Source organism: Heterocephalus glaber, unplaced genomic scaffold (assembly GCF_053883595.1).
Source record: "Heterocephalus glaber isolate CG9 unplaced genomic scaffold, H.glaber_assembly_v1.0 deba00001457, whole genome shotgun sequence".
Lineage (NCBI taxonomy): Eukaryota > Metazoa > Chordata > Mammalia > Rodentia > Bathyergidae > Heterocephalus > Heterocephalus glaber.
The window spans coordinates 4,629,231-4,651,909 of NW_028258305.1; the positions used below are offsets into that span (position 1 = coordinate 4,629,231).

General features: G+C 41.5%; 1 protein-coding gene across 1 annotated transcript in view; it reads left to right on the forward strand.

Annotated features, from left to right (window-relative positions):
* Window positions 1-2,347: 2,347 nt before the first annotated feature.
* Rab1a (RAB1A, member RAS oncogene family) overlaps window positions 2,348-22,679 on the forward strand; it is a 29,489-nt gene continuing 9,157 nt past the window's right edge. The window contains exons 1-3 of the mRNA XM_004849961.4: window positions 2,348-2,790; window positions 14,801-14,873; window positions 22,126-22,221. Coding sequence (XP_004850018.1) covers window positions 2,768-2,790; window positions 14,801-14,873; window positions 22,126-22,221 — 192 coding nt within the window. The 5' untranslated portion in view covers window positions 2,348-2,767. The remainder of the gene's footprint in view (window positions 2,791-14,800; window positions 14,874-22,125; window positions 22,222-22,679) is intronic.

Consider the following 22,679-nt stretch of genomic DNA (forward strand, 5'->3'; position numbering starts at 1 on the left):
TCCCAAAATAGCTGCCTCTGATCTCCTTGCATATTGCAACACTATAAGATATGAAACTTTCTGACCTTGGTACAGAGCCGGTAATTTAAAACTTCCAAGAAATTGAGGGAAGGAAGAAGGCAATTAACATTTACTAAGTGCCCCTCACAACCTCTGTACTACTTTGCTTAAAAAAAAAATTTCACAAATATCCTCTCTTTTAGATTAAATGTTATTAACCTCCTTTTTTTTTTGGTACCGGGGATCAAACTTGGGTCTTTGCACTTGTGCAGCAGTCGGCAAAACCACTGAGCTAAATCCCCGGCCCAATTAAACGTTATTAAAAGGTAATTTTTTTCTGTACTGATTCTTTTTTTTAAATTTTATCTTATTTTTTTGTTGGTATAGGGATTGGACATAGGGCTTTCACAGTGAGCTACATTCCCACTTCTTTTCTATTTTTATTTTGAGACAGGTCTTGCTAAGTTGCTAAATTGCTCAGGCTGTGCCCCTAATTGTGATCCTCCTGCCTCAGCCTCACAGTGTGGAATTACAGATGTGTGCCACTGTATTTAGCTGGTAATTCTTTACTGGGAAAGAAAAGTGTTAATTAAGGGGCAACAAGTATATATCTCTAAGGGAAGACAGATTAAAAATTGTGTTTTTGGTTTAAGATGAGTTCTTGGGCACCGAGTTTTTATTCTGTGAAATCACAATAAACAGGATGGTTAATGGGCTTTAGAGTTCAGATTATAAACACTTTTTTTTGGTACCGGAAATCAAACTCGGGGCCTTATGGTTGCCAGGCAGGCACGGTGTGGCTGAGCTACATCCCGGGTCGATCTATAAACACTTTTTCTTTTTTTGGTACCGGGGATCGAACACAGGTCCTTGAGCTTGCGCAGCAGGCGTCAAAACCACTGAGCTAAATCCCCGGCCCCCCTTTCACTTTTTGATATCCACTTATTAATCTATTCAGGGTCCTTCTTCTAGGGTGGTGAGCATGTTCTCTTTAGAAGCCAACATGATGTAAAACAACTCTTACTGAGCATGACTGTGCCTGGCCACCTAGAAAACATAGAGGCCCTGTCTCAAAATAAAAGGTCTGGGGATGTAGCTCAGTGCAAAGGCCCAGGTACCACAAAACAACACCCCCCCCCCCCAACAAAAGAAAACATTTCTGTTATACTCTGATGAGGTTGTCAGCTAAGGCACGGAGGAATTTGGGGGTTAAGGGTACAGTTTATAGTAGCCAATTTTGGTGTCACAGGAATTTTAAATAATTTTGCGGTCATTCTCAGATGATTTTCTTGGTTCTTGGAAGAAGTTGAAGGTAAACTTTGGACAATGTATTATACTATGCCCTTTGTAATTAAATAACCCAAGATAATGAGTTAAAATTTAGTGGAGATTTAAATTCCTGAGCTGATTAGAGTTAAGACTCTAAGGTTAAAGTGTTAGTCCAGGAGTCAGTAGGCATTATATAGTGATGAACTGCATGTTTTAATCTTCTCTTCCTAATCTTGCAGAACGACTCAGAATTAAATAACTAATAAAAAAGACAGTACAATTCAATTTGAAGGGAAGGCTTGAATTTTACTCTGGACGGCGTCTCATCCACAGAATGTGGAGCAACTGAAGGTTGTGGGGTCACGATGGAGGTGTGTTTTCCGTAAATCTAGCTCTGTGTACAAATGGGCTGGGCAGAGAACAGCTAGAGGAGCAGTCCATTTGGAGGCTACAGCCGTGTAAGTGCTGGAACAGGAACGCTAGGAAATCAAAAAAGAAAATGGTAGCACGAGCGGCCTAAATTGTATAATAATCCAACCCAGGAGTGGCTGGGCAAGTGAAGAACTGAAAGAATAGCTTAGTGCTAACCAAAGAGCCGGTCTGCGGCTCAGGCTCCTCGACTTTCCTCCCGTCCTTAGAGGGATGTCCCCAGCCCAGCCGGGAGACGGAGGGCCCACGCAGGTCATCCAGCAGAGGCTGTAGTGTAGTGGGGGGTAGGACCAGGCCGCGAGGGCCGCGCCCTTTCCCTTCCCACCCAACACTCCAGTCCTCCAGGGTCTGGCCCCGTCTCTCCCCTCTCCTCCCTCCCCACTTCTCTCCCCACCCCACTTCTCTCCCCACCCCCACAGCAAGTCACAGCGGGCACCGCCCTCCGCCCCTCCCCCCCTTGCCCTCCGCCCCTCCCTCCCCCTTCCCCTCCTTCTTGGGCCGCTGACTCGCCCGGCTGCCACGTCTCACTGATGACATCACCAGGGCAGCTCGGCCTTAGCCAATCCGCTAGGGGGAGTCCGAGCGAAGTCCTCGCCAGCGAGTCAGAGGGGAGGGGAGTTGAGAGGGGCGGAGGCTGGGGGTGAGGGAGTGGGAAATGGGGCGGGCGACAAACCCGCAAGTGCGCGTGCACCAGAGGCGCGGGGCTTGGCGGGAAGCTGAGTGCAGGACGGCGCAACGCCCCGTGGGTCCTCAGCGGACACGGCCTAGCTAGTGACTCTTCTTCCCGGCATGCCCCGCGGCGTGGCCGCCTTCTGAGCCGTGGAAAGGACCTCGGTCTAGGGCTTCCCTATTTCCTGGTTCGACGGCGGCCATCTTGGGTGGAAGCGATAGCTGAGTGGCGGCGGCTGCTGATTGTGTTCTAAAGGGACGGAGTGGGGAAAGACGTCTGCTCTCCTGGAACAGCCTATCTCATTCCTTTCCTTCGACTGCCCGTGGCGCGGAGAGTCGGGAAGGCGGCTGCGGCAGCAAGGGCGGCGGTGGCGGCGGCGGCGGCGGCAGCTGCAGTGACATGTCCAGCATGAATCCCGAATAGTGAGTGCAGGAGAGCGCTGGGCGCAGGGTCTGTGGGCCGGCTGGGCGACGCTTGCGGGGGCGAGGGGGACGGGGCGGGAGTGGGCGCGTAGGCCGGCGAGGCGAGGTGACTGGCGGCGAGGTGACTGGCGGCAGCCGGGTCGGGCCCCATTGTCTGGCAGCGGAGGGGCTGTCCGGGAGGGGTGAGGCCTCGGGGGTTACCTGGGGCCGGTGTAAAACCCAGCTCCCCGGAGGGCGCGACTGCTGAGGCAGGACTTGTTTGTAAGCGGAGGAGAGCACCGTCAGACCCAGCGCCCGCACTCTACGGAGCTGTCAGGAACGTCAGGGCGGAAACTAGGCTTACTTGTAAATCCTGAGCTTCTTGGCTCGCTCCTTCCACCCTCCCCGCCAGGTCTCAGGTAATATGGATGCTTCTCGGGACTGCGTGGGGTTGAGGGCAATGAGTAGATGGTGAGAAGAGATTTAAATTTTTAGGTTTTTTTTTGAATTGCCTCCTGGAAGAGTTCTTGAAGAACTCGCCGGTCCATTGCTCTCCTAAAAACCTAGACATTTGTGTGTGTGCGAGTGTGCGTGCGTGTGTGTGTGTGTGTGTGTGTGTGTGTGTTTAAAGAGGACCTAAGGGTCATTTTGGCTTCTCTAGGTCATCAGCAACAAGAGCTAAAACCAAGGAATGTGTTTCAGACACTAGCAGATTAAAGGAAGAGTTTTCTGTCAATTTTAGAAACGAGTGGGACCAATAAATAAAGATCTGTAGGTTTTGGATTACCTGCTTCAATGCTTACTGATAAGGAGTGAGGTTCCATGACGTGTCATGAAAAGTTAATGCATTCCTTTTTCTTGCTTACTCAGGAAGTCCCCACAGCAGATGTGACACACCTGGCGCCTTTCGTGGGAACTAGTGTTCATTTTCCTTGGGAAGACTTTGATGGGCTCTCCTCAGTAGCCTTTAAAAAAATCATAGTTTACAAATCTGTAAATGAGTAAACAGGAGATTTAAATGATATTCTTTAGTGTCAGAAGTCTAGGGGAGATGGAACTTTTTTATAAGCAAAAATTAGTGTTTGTCATAAAGGTTGTATTTATTTGCTGCTTTGGTCAATTACTGCTAAACATTTTCCCCTAAAAGATCCGCCCATCAGTTTAGCTGACTGGCATGTGTATGTCACATGGCTCTTGCAAAATTCGTTCTGATTTCAAGTTTTGTAATACTATGGTTTGATGCTGAAATGTGCCCTTTCCTTACTAAATAGAAGCCATGATATTTGTTAGAATTTTATATACTTTTAGAAGTATGAGGATAGTGTTCTTTAGTGACCTATTTGTTGTGTTGGGAGTTTTTTCTTTTGTTATCAAGGGCTCCAAGGGTAAGGTGGGTTTTGCATAGTTGAGCAGAGTGGAACTTGAGGTTCCTAATTACAGTATTAGTTTTCCTTTCCTTAGTTCAGGAAGTTTCCTATATTTGCTACATGTATTTAGTACTGTAAATCTTAAAGATTTATTAGTTGAACATAAGTTTGATAAGTTACAGTCTCTAAATTTGGCTTTTTGTGATATAATGAGAGTTAATCCTGTTATGTAGTGGTAGGATTCAGAAGTATGTAAACATTTGGAAAACTAAAAGAATCATTTACGTGTTACAAATCATTTTCATATGAGACATTCTAGTAGTACAAGGATTTAGGAATATAATCCTTAAACTCAAAAAATTCTTAATGCAATATGGAAAATAGATTTTGTTTTGTCTTTTTGAGCCAGGGTTTCTCTGTGTAGTTCTAGCTGCCTTGAACTCACTGTGTAGTCCAGTCTGGCCTTGAACTCACAGTGATCCTCCTGCCTCAGCCTCCTGAGTGCTGGGACTATAGGCGTGCACCACCATGCCCAGCTTAAAACAGTCCAATAAGCAAGTTCCAGATGTTCAGCATGAATCAGAGCAGTAAGAATTTGGAGGAGGTGGTGGGTTATGGTTGGCTATTGTTAGAAAAGACACCTGTAAGAGAATTATTACTAACTAGATTTGAAGGAGTAGAAGGGGGTGAGGAGGTTTATTTCAAGAGACAGAAGAAAGGAATGCCTAATAGGTGGCAAGGACAAGTTTATTTTTTTTATTTTTTATTTTTGGTACTGGGAATTGAACCCAGGGCCTTCATACTGACTGAGCTGTATCCCCAGCCTTTTTGGCTTTCACTCTGAGCTACATCCTTATCCTTTTTATTTTATTTTATTTTATTTTTAGGTACTGGGGATCGAACTCAGGACCTTGCGTTTTCGAGGCAGGCGGCAGAACCACTGAGCTAAATCCCCGGCCCCTATCCTTTTTATTTTTTATTTTACTAAGTTACTAAATTGCCCAGGCTGGGCTCCAACTTGGGATCCAGTTTGGGATCCTTCTGCCTCAGGCTGTCAGAGTGATGGGATTATATTTATTTATTTTGTTTTGTTTGGAAACATGGCCTTACTATGTAGTTTAGGCAGGTCTTGAACTTGCAGTGATTTCTCCTGCCTCAGCCTCCGAAGTGCGGGGATCACAGGCATGTGCCACCATGCCCGGGTATGACAGTAATTCTTAAGGCCATGTCAAGTCATCCTTTCTTTTTTTAAGTCATCCTTTCTTTTGAGGACTCTAATGATCTCAACAGAATCAAATCCAGAAATCATTTTTATGTTTATTCTGGTATCAAATAATGGTATTGTAGCCTAATAAAATAATCCATTTTGCAAAATTGTTAGTAAAAAAATTTTTTTTTAAATGAATTATATTGTGTTTATTTGAAATTTACAATATAGTATTATGGATACATATGAATAGTAAAATGGTTATTATAGTGAAGATTAACATCTATTATCTTACAGTTAACCTTTTTGTGTGACAAGAGTAGCTACATTTATTTTTTTAATAAAAATCTCTAATACAATATAATTTTAATTAACTTTAGTTCCAGTGTTGTACATCAGATAGTATGTTTACCCTAAAGATATATATACTATTGGGGGGGATGTTGAGACTATGTAGTTTAGTCTGGCTTTGAACTCACTATGTAGTTCAGGCTGGCCTTGAAGTCACAACAATCCTGCTTCAGCCTCCTGAGTGCTGGGATTACAGGCGTGTACCACCATGCCTCGCTCGTCCTTTTCTTCTTATGTGTGCTTTATTTGACTTAGTATAAATAATGTCCCCCAGTTTAGTGAAAATTTTGGGGTTTTTCTTTTCTTTTTTTTTGGGTATCGGGGATCGAACTTGGGACCTTGGACTTGTGAGGCAGGCGGTGGAACCACTGAGCTAAATCCCCAGCCCTTTTCTTTCTTTCTTTCTTTTTTTTTGATACTGGGGATCGAACTCGGGTCCTTGTGCTTGCAAGGGAGGTGGCAGAACCACTGAGTCAAATCCCCAGCCCTTTTCTTTCTTTTTTTGAGACAGTCTCACTATGTAGTTCAGGCTGGCCCTGAACTTACTATGTAGCCCAGGCTGGCCTCAACTCAACAATCCTCTGGCCTCAGCCTCCCGAATGATGGGATTAGAGGGGTGGTACACTACTCTGCCAGACAAGTGAAAATTTTTAAGGTGAGATGAAGTGATTAATATTTTATTAAGATAGATCACAAGCACACTCAGGTTTTAGTAATCGGAATTTAGCAGTTTCTTCTGGTCTTTTTTTGGGGTGTGTGTGTGTGTGTGTGTGTGTGTGTGTGTGTGGTACTGGGAATTGAATCCAGGGCCTTTGCTCTGAGCTGCATTTCTACAAACTGCCCCCTACCCCCCACCTCAGGATTGAACTCAGAACTCAGGATCTTGTGCTTGCAAGGCAGGTGCAGTGCCACTGAGCTAAACCCCAGGTCCCTTTTTTGTTTTTGAGAACTGGGTCTTGCTATGTATGTATCAGGCTGGCTTTAAACTCACTTATGTAGCCTAAGCTGTCCTGGAACTCACAGTGGTCCTCCTGCCTCTGAGTCTCCAGTGCTGGGATTATGGGTGTGTGTCACCACACCCAGCCCCACTCCTTTTAAAATATTTTGAGACAGGGTCTTACTAAGTATTAGGCTAAGTTGCTCAAGTTTTGAATATGCAGTCTTCCTGTTTCAGCCTCCAGGAGTGCTGAGATTGCAGGCCTGGCTCTTCTTGTCTTAAATGCAATTATAACTCAAAGTAATTAGAGGAAATTTGGAAAATAAAGAAAAATAATAAAGTTGTTCTTAAAATCTTATTACCCAGATAAAAATCCATTTTCTTTAACATACTGCTCTACCTGAAATGCTTTACTTTATCATCTATATGTTTTAAACATTTGCTTTAGGGGTGAGGAGAAAAATATATCAATAATGATTGACTTTCACTTTTTTTTCAAATGTAATTTTGTTTTTTTGAGACAAGGTCTCACTTACAGCCCAGGTTGGCATCTAACTCAAGGTGATCCTTTGGCCTCAGCCTTGCCAGTGCTGGGATTACAGACCTGCACCACCACTTCCTGCTTAATGATTGAATTTTAATCTGTCCCGTGGTCTGCTTTCCTTGTTCTTATGCTAATTTGGGAGGGTTGACAAACCAAGGTTATCTTTAATGTGAAATTAAAGATACTGGGGCGGGAGATTTAGCTCAGTGGTTTGCCTCCTGCTGCATAAGCGCAGGGACCCAAGTCCGGTACCAAAAAAAAAAAAAGATACCAACTTTCAACTACAAACAAAGCAATTGAAAGTTTAGTCTTAATGTGAAAGTAGATGAAATTGGGCATAGTTTTCCTTTTTTTGAAGATCTGATGAAAGATTTTTATTTTTGAGGAAAGAAGTGGTAGAGTTCTGTCAGTGGTTATCTCAGGCCACCAGTTAAGAAATACTTTTGTTTTTGTTTTTAGTACCAGAAATTGAACTCGAGGCTTTGTGCTTGCCAGTCAGAGCTACATCCATGGCCCGTAGAAATACTTAACATTATTTTCATACTAGAAATATTATTTTTTCTTTTTTTATATTTTAGAAATATTTTTCATAATTACTTGCTTGTGAATTTTTCTTAGTGTCACAATAATTTTGGCTATTTCAAGGAATGTATTAAAAATAAGCCTTGTGTACCTATCCTTAATGTACCAGTGCATTACAGTAGAAAATAATACAGCAGTCTACTTGGATCTACTCTAGTTTTTGTTTGTTTTATTTTGCATCACTGGGGATTGAGCCCAGGCTCTTCACATTGAGCTACATTCCCCAGCCTTTTTATTTTTTATTTTGAGACAGGGTCTTGCTAAATCACTAAGGTGCCCAGTCAAGCCTGAACTTTTTTTGGGATGGGGGCAGGGTCTCACTACGTAGTTCGGCCTGGTCTTGAACTCACTATGTAGCCCAGGCTGGCCTCAAACTCATGGCAGTCCTTCTGCCTCAGCCTCTGGAGTGGGAGGATTACAGGCATGCACCACCTGCTTGGCTTTGGGCCTGAATTTTTTTGGGGAGGTACCGTGGATCAAACTCCGGACCTTGTGCTTGTGAGGCAGGTGATGTGCCACTGAGCTAAATCCCTGGCCCTCAGAATATGATTTTTAAATATGGAGGATTGCCTCTGTAATTCTTTGGATCATTTAAATTTCAGTAGCTGCGTAGAATCTCCACAAAAGTCCATTTGAAGAGAATTTTTATGTGAATGGGATGGTCTTGTCTTTTTTTTTCTAATTCATGTGTGTGTGTGTGTGTGTGTGTGAGTGTTTGAGACAAGGTTTTGCTGTGTGCTAGTTCAGGCTGGCCTTGAACTCACTGTGTAGCCCAGGCGGGCTTGGAACCTGTGATGATCCTCTTGCTTCAACCTCCTGAGTGCTACCATTACAGGCATGTGTCACCATGCCCAATTTGTAGCATCATTTAAAGATAAGTTAAATTTTGCATGTTAAAACTTCCTCTTTCTTCTCACTATAGTTGAATAGACATTGACATTTTCTTACATTAACTTTTGTTTATTTAGGTGGTGTTTATTTTGTTTTGGTATAACTTTTATTTATTAGGCAGATTGAGCCCAAGGCCTGGACCATTCAACCACTAAATTATAACCGACATCCCAGTCTTTTAAAAAACTGGTTTTAAAGCTGGGCATTGGGGCCCGGGGATTTAGCTCAGTAGTTTTGCTGCCTGCTGAGCAAGCGCAAGGACCCGAGTTCCATCCCCGGTACCAAAAAAAAAAGGCTGGGCATGATGAAAAGTCGTGTATCACTAGATAGAAGAGGTTCAAAAATCAAAGTGTTCTCTTAACAACTCTCTAGTTTTTAAAGAGAATTTTGCTTTTTGAGTAATTTCCTGGATAATGTCTTTTTTTTCAATCTCAGGAAGAATAATTTACAAACATCTTTTTTTTAAGATGTGTGCTAACATCTTGTGTTCATATCCTTTATTTGTAGTCAGCTATGTGTATGTTCTCCTTGGCAGTTTGACTGTACTTATGTGCTGATTTTACTGTTTGTAGTTATAATAGTATTATTGCTATTATTAATATTTATTGTTGTTATTATTATATTATTTTGGTGGTGGGGATGGAACCTAGCGCTTTGCACATGGTAGGCAAGTGCTCTGTTACTGAGCTACACTTTTTTTTTTTTTAATAAAAATTTTAAAAATGTTATCCCATTACTCCCCTCAAACCCCCTTTGAGCTACATTTCTGTACTCTTAAATTTGATAGCAAAGAATAGCTTACCACCTGGGCATGGTGGTACATGCCAGCATTTGGGAGGCTGAGGCAGGAGGATTGCTGTGAGTTCAAGGCCAGCTAGAACTATATAGTGAGACCCTATTTTATTTATTTATTTATTTTTGGTACCAGGGATCGTACGCGGATCCTTGCGCTTGCGCAGCAGGTGGCGAAACCACTGAATCCCTGGCCCTGTGAGACCCTATTTTAAACAAAACAACCAAAAAAAGAATAGCTTCCTTTTGCTAATGGTATCTACTCTGGCCTCTAATATATGAAGATGTTCTGAGTAAAATAAGATACTTTTTAATGTTTTGAGGGGTTTTTTTTGGTACCGGGGATTGAACTCAGGACCTTGTGCTTGCAAGGCAGGTACCGCGCCACTGAGCTAAATCCCTGCCCCCCCCCCAGTGTTTTGAGTTTTTGTTAAAGAATCAACATTGTGTTTGATAAAGAAAAACTAAAAATGGGTGTATGATGCCAGTGCCTGTGGTACTTTAGATTTGTAGCTTATCAGCTTTTTACCATTCTTTGTCTGAACCATACTTTGGAGTTTTAGTAAGAGATTTGGGCAGAATGCCCAGATTTATTTCCCCTTTAGAGGGATAGGGGAGCAGTCAGACTTTTCCTCTGTTTTCCTGTAGTAGGTGTGACTGAGATTGATGCTTTGATGTCTGGAATAGAATTTAGGGAAAAAAACCTAGGTCTTGGATTTTCTGTGGAACCACCCTTATAAGTGTTTCAAATTATAAGAGGACAGGGTTTGGGATTCAGCTCAGTGGTTCCACCACCTGCCTTGCAAGCCTAAGGTCCCAAGTTCGATCCCCAGTACAAAAAAAAAAATTATAAAAGGACAGTGATGAAAGGATATTTAGAAAAGGGAAAAAAAGAAAAAAATCCTGGCCCCAAGGAGCCAAAGAACGTTAAATGTTAGCTGAGTTAGGAGAAACAGCTTACAGAGGAAGTAAATAGTTTTTCTTGGTACTTTTGTTTCCAGTTGATTCATTTGGCTGGTGTTTGCTTAGTGGGGCAGTACATCCTGTTTTATTAAATCCAAGGCTCCAGTTAAATTTACTCTGTTCTGTTCAGTTCTTTGTTTGTTTGTTTGTTTTTTGAGGCAGGGTCTCCTTTTGTAGTTCAGGCTGGCCCTGAACTCACTATGTAGCCCAGGCTGGCCTTGAACTTGAGGTGATCCTCCTGCCTCAGCCTCCCTAGTGCTGGGACCATAGATGTGCACCCCCACACTTGGCTGTTCTGCTTAGTTCTGACTACTAGCATTACATATGCATGTGTTTGCCTGCTCACAAGGGGAAACGCTTTTACTAATAGCTACTGTCTTAACAAGTGCTTACTATTATTCTGTGCGCCATATACTTGGCTTAGGGTGTTTTCGTAGGGCATTTTATGCAATCTCCACCTCAAATTAAAGAGCTTTAAAAATGAAACAGGGAAAAAAATTTTTTTTCTTGTACTGGGGATTAAATCCAGGGCCTTTATACTGAGTTACTTCCCAGCTGTTCCCTCCTCCCTTTAAAATTTTGAGGCAGGATTTCTTTTTTTTGGTACTGGGGATCAAACTCAGAACCTTGCCTGCGCTTGGGGGCCAGGACCACAGAGCTAAATCCTTGACCCTTTTTTGTGTGTATTTTTGAGGCGGAGTCTCACTATGTAGCCCAGGCTAGTTTAGAATTCACGGCAGTTCTCCTGGCTCAGCCTCCTGAGTGCTGGGACTATAGATGTGCACCACTACGCCCACCTACTACAGTAATTCTTTTCTTTTTTGGTACCGGGATCGAACTCGGGTCCTTCCGCTTGCGAGGCAAGCAGTGGAACCACTGAGCTAAATCCCCGGCCCTACTACAGTAATTCTTAAGACCATGTCTCAAAAGACAAAAACCAAAATCTTACAAGTTTCCCATAATACATATATAAGAAATAATAGAAGTAAGATTACCACATTAATAATAGTTGTAGGAAAGGATCTAATGAATGCTACAATTAGTGGGTGAAACTTAAAAACAAGATATGGAAAAACCTGTAAGGTTTATGGGAAAGCCATTATGTATTATGGGAAACTTATAAGGAAGATTTTTTTTTTTTTTTTTTTGAGGTCGGGGATGTAGTTCAGTAGTAGTTTTCTCAGCTGGGGATTTAGCTCAGTGGTTCTGGCGCCTGCCTCACAAGCGCGAGGTTCCGAGTTACGATCCCTGGTACCAAAAAAAAAAAATAGTAGTTTTCTCAGGTATAGAAAGTATGAATTGTCACTGTAAATCAGAAATGAGAAAAAAGCTAGAGGAAGTTCTGAATTTCAAATAGAGTATAAGATATAATAGGATAATTTAGGGTAGTGGTTACTTTTTTTTTTTTTTTGGTGGTAGTGGAGATTCAACCAAGGTCCTTTGCATTGGGTTACATCCCCAGCCCTTTTTTATTTTTTATTTTGAAACAGGGTTTTGCTAAATTGCTAGATTGCCCAAGCTGGGTTTGAATTTGTAATCCTTGTGTCTCAGCCTCCAGAGTGTAGGGATTATAGGCCTGAGCCACCACAGCCAGCATTTTTTTTTTCTGTTTTGAGACAGTCTTGCTAAAATCACTAAGTTGCCCAGTTGTACTTTTCTTTTGAGACAGGGTCTCATTTTGTAGTTCAGGCTGGTCATGAACTTCCAATGTAGCCCAGGCTGGCCTTAAACTCATGGCAATCCTCCTGCCTCAGCCTCCTGAGTGCTAGAATTACAGGTGTGTGCTACCACGCCCAGGCCCAGCTGTGCTTAAATTTGAGCTCCTCCCACCTACTATCCTCTCCCAGAGCCAGAGAGCCAAGATTAGCCATGTGCCACCATTCCTGGCTGCTAAAAGTTTTACCTCTTCCTTAAATGTAAATAATGCTATTGTAATCTAAATTTAAATTAATTGAGAAACATTTTATGTTTCACCTTTAAGTAGACAGCATTTTTTAAAAACAGTGACAAAGTTTATTTGAAAAAGTAAAAGGAGTGAGGGTGAAGGGGCTGGGGATTTAGCTCAGTGATTCTGCCATCTGCCTTGAAAGTGCAAGGTCCTTAGTTAGATCCCCGGTACCAAAAAAAAAAAAAAGAAAAAGAAGAGTGAGAGTGAAACTGGTTCTGCAGAGCCAGCTTGGGCCAAGTGAAAGGAAACAGCAAGGAAAAGCAAGAAAAACCAAGGAAAGGAAAAAGCCCTGGAGGATGCAGGGCGGGTTATCCTGAGTAAAGCCATGATAGCTAGATAGCATTTTTTGAAACTAAACCACAAAGAAGGAAATTAGAATTGAAAATCATATATACCTTCTCAGCAGGACAACGTAAGGAGACCTTGTCTCAAAAAAAAAAAAAAATTACAAATGCTGGATAGTGTGAAAGCCTTGGGTTCAATCCCTAGTACCACAGAGAAAAAAAAAAATCCCCTTTAAAGATAGTGTGAGGCCACTGTGTTCAGTCTTGCATGGTGGTCCACATTCATGCTGTAGGGGAGTGATGGGAAACCTTTTAGAGGCCAAGTACCCAAACTGCAACCCCAAACCCACTTACTTATTGAAAATGTTTCAATACTGCAATTAAACTTGAATACTGAGGTTTTAGTTTAGAAAAAGCAGCTCATACTCTTGGCTCGTGTGGTGACAGAGAGGGTTCTGTGCCCACTGCAGCACTTGTGCCATAGGTTTGCCACCACTGCTGTAGGGTGTACTTCTTTTCCTACTTTTATTTGGCTCAAACTCACTGTGCAGAGCCTATTTCTTTTCTTGCCTTTTATTTTTCCAAAATAAAACTTTGCTACTATAAAAAAAGATAATGTGAATTATTTGAATGTGGTTGCACAGGTTGTAAACCCAGACCTTGGGTGGCTGAGGCAGGAGGATGGTGAGTATGAGGCCATTCTAGACTGCATAGAGAGTTCAAAGCCAGCCTGAGCTAAATAAAGACTGTCTCAAAATAACAAAAGCAAGCAATCAGACAAAAACCCCACAACAACAACATGTAATTTGATTTTTTTTTTTTTAAGTCCTTTGAAATTGCTTAAAAGAACGTTTGGAAATTGGTCATTATAAGGAAGGATCTAGGAGGGATTCCTCTGGAAATCGTGGGCAATCTGTTGTGTTCAGGTCTGTGAAGGAAATCCCTGGGGATTTAAAAAAATTTTTTTTTTTACAGTGCTGAGGATCAGAGGATCAAACTCTGCCTTGAGCATGCCAGTTAAGGGGTCTTCCACTAAGTTGTGTCCCTAGCTCTAGGATTGTTTTTGAATTAGGCTTGGCAATGATAGATGTATGTAATCAGAGTCTAGATCTCAGTATTTCTGAAGTACTTTACTACAAGCTTAGAATGCTGGTGAAGTTCAGTGCTTTTATAAATAACTTATGATTTCATCATATTTCCAGTGTGAATTATTTGTAATACAGGCTTCAGAAGTTAAGTGACATTCCCCACTCCTGTGCTTGGGATTGAACCTAAGTTACTCTTATAACTGTGTGACATCTGTATCCCATCTTATTTTATTTTGAAAAAGGCTCTCTGTAAGTTTCCCAGGCTGGCTGTCAACCTGCAGACCTCCTGCCTCAGCCTCCCCTTTAACTGGGATTACATGTGTGCACCCTTGGACTTAGCAAAATGATATGTTTTTGAAGGGGAAATTCTATCTGGATACTAGGGAAGGCTCATAAAAGACCCTTCTTTAGAGGATTACTATGAAATAATGATTTAGCAAAGTGTGGTGCAACACGCCCATAATCCAGAGACTGAGGCAGAAGGATTGCTGCGAGTTTGAAGCTATGAGGCTAGCCTGGGCTCCGTAGTTGAGTTTAAGGCCAGCCTGAATTACTTGGTAAGACTCTGATTCAAAAAAAAAATTGGTCTTCAGATTTGAAGGAGAGACTGAATTTGTTGGCTAGAACAATGGAAAGATTTTTTTTTTTCTTGGTACCAGGGATTGAATTTAGGACCTTGTGCTTGTGAGGCAGGCAGCGGAACCACTGAACTAAATCCCCAGCCTGGAAAGTTTATTTTTTATAGAGGAGTGAGAAATTTTTTTTTTTTTTCCTTTTTAGCATAGGTCTGGGGTCTCTAAGAATGCATATCACTTTATTTTTCTTTCATTTTTCCTTGGAAGTTCACTCATCTTAGAGATCGTGGTTGGTATTGGCTGTCTTTAAATTCTGTCAAGTTCAGTGATTCATCAAAGGGGTGCTGTGGGTTTAGTTTGACATCTGGTAAATGATGCATGGGCTTGTCAGGATTTGTAGTCTTTGCAGTAGGCTGTTATTCTTAGCCATGTTTTTGTTGTAGAATTTAGAATGTAGTGTACATTTTATTAATGTGATTTTTTTTTTGTTTTCTTTTTGCAGTGATTATTTATTCAAGTTACTTCTGATTGGAGACTCTGGGGTTGGAAAATCTTGCCTCCTTCTTAGGTTTGCAGTAAGTTGAAATTGAAATGCTTTAAAAATTAATGGCATGGTTAGTGATACAATTAATGTTGTAATGCTTTGTGTTTTCTAGGTAGACAAAATAAACACTTTTATTCAGAATAAATTACTTCCAAATATATATAAAGCCTCCCGCTATATATTCCCAGAAAAAAATATATATAGGCAGTAGTATCTTAGATGTTAAGAGTGTGTGTGTGTGTGTGTGTGTGTGTGTGTGTGTGTGTTTTGAAACAGGGTCTCGCTATGCAGTTCAGGCTAGCCTTGAACTCATGCTGATTGATCCTCCTGTCTCACCTTCCCAAGTGCTGGGGTCACAGGTGTGTGCCACCATACTTGGATGGACTATTAAATGTTACTTTTTTTTTTTTTGGTACCAGGGATTGAATTCAGGACCTTGTGCTTGTGAGGCAGGCGCAGTGCCACTGAGCTAAATCTCCGGCCCTAAATGTTACTCTTAAAAGACATTCAGCTGGGCTTGGTGGTGCATGCCTGTAATTCCATAGTGAGTTCAAGGCCAGCCTGAACTACATAGTGAGATCCTGTCTCTCAAAAAACCAAAGGAAAATAAAAATTTAGCAAAGTCTGATTATTAGAGTGCCTAATATTTTAGTGGTTCATTCTGATTAAAGGCAGTGAGCTAAGGGGGTAATAGTTGACCTTTGTTGAGAGTGACATTTTAAATGCTTTTAAAATGTAGTGCTGTTTACTTAATTTCAAAAACATTTTAGCATTCTAAACAAAAAAATGAACAGAATGTTGCAAATTGTGTTTAAGTATGGAAGGGTCTTGAACTTTCATTGATGCAGTGGCTCTGCTGAGAATGCATGAAGGGAAGAATTCTATAGTTTGTTTAAAAACAGTTTAAGTTCAGCACTCACATGCATGTAATTTCAGCACTCAGAAGCCTGAGGCAGGAGGATTGCTGTGAGTTCCAGGCTAGCCTGAATTGCAGAGTGAGACCCTGTCTCAAATCTCCCTCTAAAAAGAAAGAAAAGTTTAACCTGTTGCACTTTACACTTCAATGCCCATGACAGTGGAACATAATGAAATGTATTCTCTTCAAATTCTTATTCCTTGAATTTTCTAGGTAACATGAATTTCATGGAAAAACAAAAAATTTCAGTCTTTGGCATAAACACGTTAACTAAAAACAAAACAAAACAACAACAAAAAAGCACTGTTTATGCCAGTAAAGAAATCTTGAGGATAGTTTTTTTTGGTACAGGAATGAAACTTGGGACCTTGTGCTTTCGAGGCAGGCAGTGGAACCACTGAGCTAAATCCCTAGCCCCAGTGTTGTGTATATAGAAACTGACAAAGATAAATGACTTTTGGCATAATAGAATCCAGTTTCCTTCATAGTCTTTATTACCTGCCTTCAAATTTAGCATATTTCCATTTGTTCTAGATTCTCAGAACATGGACCAAAGACTCAGGGGAGGTTGCCAAGACCCTCTCAGGGACTCTCTTAGGTCAGAAGTCTTATATCATCATCATATTAATATATTACTGTTTAAAAGTAAATACTATGGATCGAGTCCAGGGCGTCACCCAAGCTGGGCATTTACTGGCACTTAACCCTAGTCCCAAAATAAATATTTAATTAGGAATAAAACTAAGACAAAAAACATCTGTCCTTTTCACTGTTATTTGCTCTGGTGGTTCAAAAGCAATGCTGCTAGTGCCTTAGTACATGTTAAGGCAGTGTTAGATTCTCTTTCCTCAGCCTCCCAGAGTGTACTCGTAGTTATTACATTAGAACTCATGCACTCAGATGGACCAAAAAGCTATTTCAGCCAGTCATGGTGGCACATGTCTATAATCCTAGCATTCTGGGTGTCTGAGGCAGGAGGATCACAAGGTTGAGCCCAGCCTATACAATTTAGCAACTTAGTAAGACTGCCTGGAAGGGACTGTGAATAGCTCAGTGTGAAAGCTTGGGTTTAATCCCTATTACTGCAAAGAAACAATATCCTTGACAAACAGAGAAAATTTTTAATTAAAAAACTTGATCCTTGGGGCCGGGGATTTAGCTCAGTGGTTCTGGCGCCTGCCTCGCCAAGCGCAAGGTCCCAAGTTCGAACCCCAGTACAAAAAAAAAAACAACCAAAACTTGATCCTTGAATATTTAAAAATATTTTGTGGGAAGAAATGCATAACACAGTATGTATTCATAAAGCACATGTACTAAATACTGGAGTGTGTTGGTTGTCTCAGAAAACTACTTGAATGGTTTGAATTGGAAGCTGAACTAGGTGGTTTCTTTTTTTCATGTAATATCTTTTTTGTTTTTGAGAAGACAGTGTCTTACTTTGTTGCCTAGACTGGTCTTGAACTTGTGATCTTCCTGCCTCAGCCTCCAGGAATGCTGGGGTTATAGACATGCACAACCATGCCTGGCTATCTCTAGCCACTTGAAACTCTTGAATCACATTTTACAGTTTTCTTTAGAGATACTGTTAAATTTTAATCTTATGTATAAGTTAGATTTAGCATTATGAAGACTTGCCTACATGAGTTTTTGTTTTTTTGGTACTGGGGATTGAAATCAAGATCTTGTACTTGTGAGGCAGGCGCCGGAACCACTGAGCTAAATCCCTGGCCCTCTCCATCTCTTTTTAAAAGAGCTACTACATTGTTCAGGCTGCCCTCAAACTTGTGATCTTCATGCTTCAGCTTTGCAGGTAGCTGGGATTACAGGTGTGCACATCACACTCTGCTTGCTTATTAGGTTTTTTTTAGTTTTTACACTTTACTCTTTCTTTTTCATGTTGACTACAAACTGAGGCAATTCTTCTGTATATCATCCAGTAGTCTTAAGAGTTGTCATTTTTGCTTTTTTGTGTCTCTTTCAATTTATCTTTTGTCTATTTTATTGTAATTGTAAGTACACCCTGGAACTCTGGTGCCCATATAGTGGCTGTTTGGCTCTATGTGGCCATTTATTTTTATTAAGTTTTGGTTCATTTTATAAGGCACATGGGGCTATTTTGATTAGGGTTAGGTCTGGTTTTTTTTGGTTGTAGAATGTAGATATATATTTCCTTTAGTAGTTTGGAAAAAGCATAGATTTGCGTTTTAAGATTTGGAAGTGTTACATATCTCAAACATATTCAACCACCTCTTACAGTGGCTGGACATCCCCATCCCCATCATGGTATCTCCACCTGATAAACTACAGTAAGGGACACACAAGATGCCTTCCTAATTGGCTCAGATCTGTACACATACAAGTATTGTGGCAACAAGCTTATATTCTCAGTCAGTCTCTCTCTCTCTCTCTCTCTCTCTCTCTCTCTCTCTCTCTCTCTCGCCTTTAAACACTTTGGTAAAGTGTTTAAAGATATTATGGGACCCTCCAATGTCAACACTGATGGAAACAGCCAAGCCCTTGGACACACAAAGAGCCTGGGAAGTTCCCTGGCTTCTAAAGAAGTCAGTTCAGGGATGCCATTTTGTAAAATTCCACAAGGATCAATACGTTGCTTACCTCGGCACATGGGAAAAAGCACAAATATGGCCGCCCTTTCAATGCAGAGCCTCTTTCCAGCCTTCATTCCCCAAGACGAAAAGGAGGGTCATAAAGCTCCACTTTTAAGTAGAAAGGGAGAAGATAAAGAGGCAAATTGACTGAGATTATTTCTCTGAAAATTTTAGAATTGAATAATTTTTTTTCTCGGTTCCAGCTGCACAGACTAGTGTACACTGTTCCAAGCAAGGAAGGGCCCAATGACTCGCCCCACTAGCTTGTGTAATATAGCATATCTTTGATATTCCATGCAGAAGATGCTATTTCACATCCAGGCTTGTGTCCTCTGTTTTCCTAGTGTTTGCTCAATACTTGGTCACCTTTGTCTCAGCAGAGGTGGGCTCCGGCAGCGGGCTGGGGGCTTGTGGGGGTGCCGCGGCCTCGGCTCCCGTCTTCCCCGGGCCGCACCGCAGCCTTCTCCAGGCCGGTGGGGAGCCAGGCTAGCACCGACTGGGACGAGCCCACCTGCTCGGCCGCGGTCCCTGCTCTGCGCGGTTCCTTCTGCCGGGTTAGGTCTGTTTTTGTTGGCAGAATACTTCCTAGCTGATACTTTGGGGTTCAGGTGATGGCAGCCTGGTCTCTCCACTCCTATATTTTGCACAAGATTTTCACTTTATGAAAACAGTTTTGGCCAGACATGGTGGCACATGCTTGTAATCCTAGCACTTCAGGAGGCTGAGGCAGGAGGATTACTGTGCGTTCAAGGGCCAATCTGAACTACAAAGTGAGACCCAGTCTCAAAAACAGAACAAGGTCCCGAGTTCAATCCCTGGTACCACCCCCCCCCCCAACAACAAAACCAGAAGAGTTTTGTTTCCTCTTTGAATTAAAGGTTATGAAGAATATTTGAGAAAAGGTAGAATTGTAGAATTTTAACATGTTCTTGACAGGGCTGTAATTCATGTCTCACTGATGGGCACCTCTGAACTATGGTGATAAATGCATGACTGCTCCCTTGGGTGGCATGGGACAGTCCCACCGGGTTGTACATCAGCCTGATGGGACATTCATGCATGTACCACTGGTGGTTCAAGCTGGTGGGAATGTGTTAAAAGTTCAACATTCGGTTAAAAAATTGACAAGAAACATGCTCACATCAGAACTTGTACACGTATTTTTACAGAAGCATTATCCATAATAACCTAAAAGCTGATGCAACCCAAGTGTCTGTCAGTTGGTGAATAGTTTAAAAAAATGTATATGGGCCAGATGTGGCGGCACATTCCTGTAATCCCAGCACTTATATTGCTGAGGCAGGAGGATCATTTTGAGTTTGAGGTCAGCCTCTAGGCTACATAGTGAGTTCAAGGCCAGTCTGAATTACATAGTGTGACCCTGTCTCAAAAAATAGTTACAACAGGGCCGGGGGATTTAGCTCAGTGGTTCCGCTGCCTGCCTCGAAAGCACAAGGTCCCGAATTCAATCCCCAGTACCAAAAAAAACCCCCAAAAAACCCCCCAAAACCAGTAACAACAAAAAAAGTATATATCTATACAATGGATTATTATTATTTGGGGGGGGGGTATGGGAATCGAACTCAGGACCTTGCGTTTGCCAGGGAGGGGTGGCTCCATTGAGCTACATCCACAGCCCTTCCAAAGGATTATTATTGAGTCATAAAAAGGATTTGAGTAATGATACATGTTACAGTGTAGATGAACTTTGAAAACATGCTAAGTGAAAGCCAGACACAAAAGGCCACATACTGTGTGATTTCATTTATATGATATCTTGGTAATAGGCAAGATATCCATAGACAGATAGATTAATAGCCCAGCATGGTGGAGCATGCCTGTAATCCCAGTACTTGGGAGGTTGAGGCAGGAGGATTGCTTTGAGTTATAGGCCAGCCTGGGCTACAAAGTGAGTTCAAGGTCAGCCTGAACTAGACAGCGAAACTATGTCTCAAAAAAAAAAAAGTAGATTAGTGATTACCAGGGTCTGAATGAGAAAGGGAAATGGAGAAGGGGTGCTGACTTAGAGTACAGTGGTACCTTGGTTCACGAATGCTTTTGTTTGCAAACAATTTGGTTCACAAGCAGAAGGCGTTTGGCAAAATTTTTTGTTTGCAAGCTCTGCATTGGGCGGGGAATGTGACTGTGGCCATCTTTCCTACACAAACACAATGGCCATCTTATCCAAAATCGTAGAACAAATTAAGTTCATGAACCAAGGTGCCACTATATAAGGTTCCTTTTTCATGTAATGTTACGGAATAGTTACAGTAGTTGCACAACCTTGTGCATATACTAAAATCCCACTGAGTTGTTTACCTCAGAATGGTGAATCTAGCATGTGTGAGGGCATGGGTTCATTCCCAAGTACCAAGGAAAAAAAGTGCATAGAATGGTGGATTTTATTTTCAGTACTGAAGATTGAGATTGAACCCAAAGCCTTTATACTAAGCTAAATCTCCAGCCCTTTGTTTTTTATCCCAGTACTGGGGATCAAAAACAGGACCTTGCGCGGAAAAAAAAAAAAAAAAAAAAGGTCAGGGGATTTAGCTCAGTGGTTTCACCGCCTCCTGCTGCGCAAGTGCAAGGACCCAAGTTTGATCCCAGGTACCAAAAAAAAAAAAAAAAAAAATCAGGACCTTGCATTTTCAAGGCAGGCAGGGTACCACTGAGCTAAATCCCTGGCAAGCCCTTAATTTTGAGACAAGGTCTTGCTAAGTCACCCAGGCTTGACTTTAATATGCATTAGCCTTGCAGAATTCTGGGTTCATGGCCATATGTCAGCTAGAAGGGTGAATCTCTTCTTTTTTCATACTGGGGAACCTTGCCCTATTGAGGCAGGCAGCGGAACCACTGAGCTAAATCCCCAGCCCCTAGAAGGGTGAATGTTATGTGCATTATATCTGAATTTAAAAACCAGCAACTAGGAAATACACTTGACTTTTTAAAAAAATGTTCATAAGAAGAGAGTATAATGGCCATTGTTTTGTGATGAATAAATTGGATGGGTGGCTAGTAGTAAGTTTACTGCTTAGCATTAAAAAATATCATTAATGCTGGGGATTTAGCTCAGTGGTTCCAGCGCCTGCCTTGCAAGTGCAAGGTCCCAAGTTCGATCCCTGGTACAAAAAAAAAAATATCATTAATGTCCCAGTAACTCAGGGCAGTGATGAGAAGGTCACTTGAACCCAGGAAATCAGGAGCAATTTGGGCAATAGAGATTCCATCTCAAAAGGAAATCATTGTAATCACTGAAATTAAAACCTTTTTTTTCTATATGATGTATGTAAAAGAATGTGCCAAGAAACTAGGCGTGGTAGAGCACTCCTATAATCCCCACACTTGGTGTAGTTGAGGCAAAAGGTTCAAGACTTGTAGACAAGCCAGGCTACATAGATTCAAGGTTAGGCTGGACTAATAAGTTGCTATCTGAAAAGAAATTTTAAAAAAATATTAGAACAGATCTTAATGAAAAAAGAAACTGTTAGTGCTTTGTAATCAGAATATGAATTGAGTACTAGAATAGGATTAAATGGCTATCAACATGCTGTACTTTATATAAAAATTTGTCTTATAAATTGTAGATAAAAGTAAATGTTACACTGGGCTGGGGGTTTAGCTCAGTGGTTCTGCTGCCTGCCTTGCAAATACAAGGTCCCGAGTTCTATCTCTGGTACCAAAAAAAAAAAAAAGAAAAAAGAAAAAGTAAATGTTACTCAATTGAACATTGATTTTTATTTTCAACTTTTTTTCTTCAGGATGATACATATACAGAAAGCTACATCAGCACCATTGGTGTGGATTTCAAAATAAGAACTATAGAGTTAGATGGGAAAACAATCAAGCTACAAATCGTAAGTGGATTTTGGTGGAAATTTTTTTGATAAACTTAGAATGTATTATTTGTATGTATGTAAAATGCTAACAAAAATTGAATATAAAGGTTCTTAAAAATCAGGCATCTGCCAGGTGTGATGTATGCCTGTAATCCCAACACTTGGGAGACTGAGGCAGGAGGGTCACAACTTCGGGGCCAGCCTGGCTACATTAAGTGAGTTCAAGGACAGCCTGAAAACTACATAGTGAAACCTTGTCTCAAAAACAAAGCAAAACAGAAGAATCAGGCATCTATGATGGAACATAGAATAACTGTTTAGAGGGTGCTGGGGATTTAGCTCAGTGGTGCCGCTGCCTGCCTCGCAAGCGCAAGGTCCTGAGTTCGATCCCCGGTTCCCACCCCCCCAAAAAGAATTAACTGTTTAGACTAAAAGTAATTTCCTAGGATTACTTTTCTTGCTGAAAATTTTTCTTT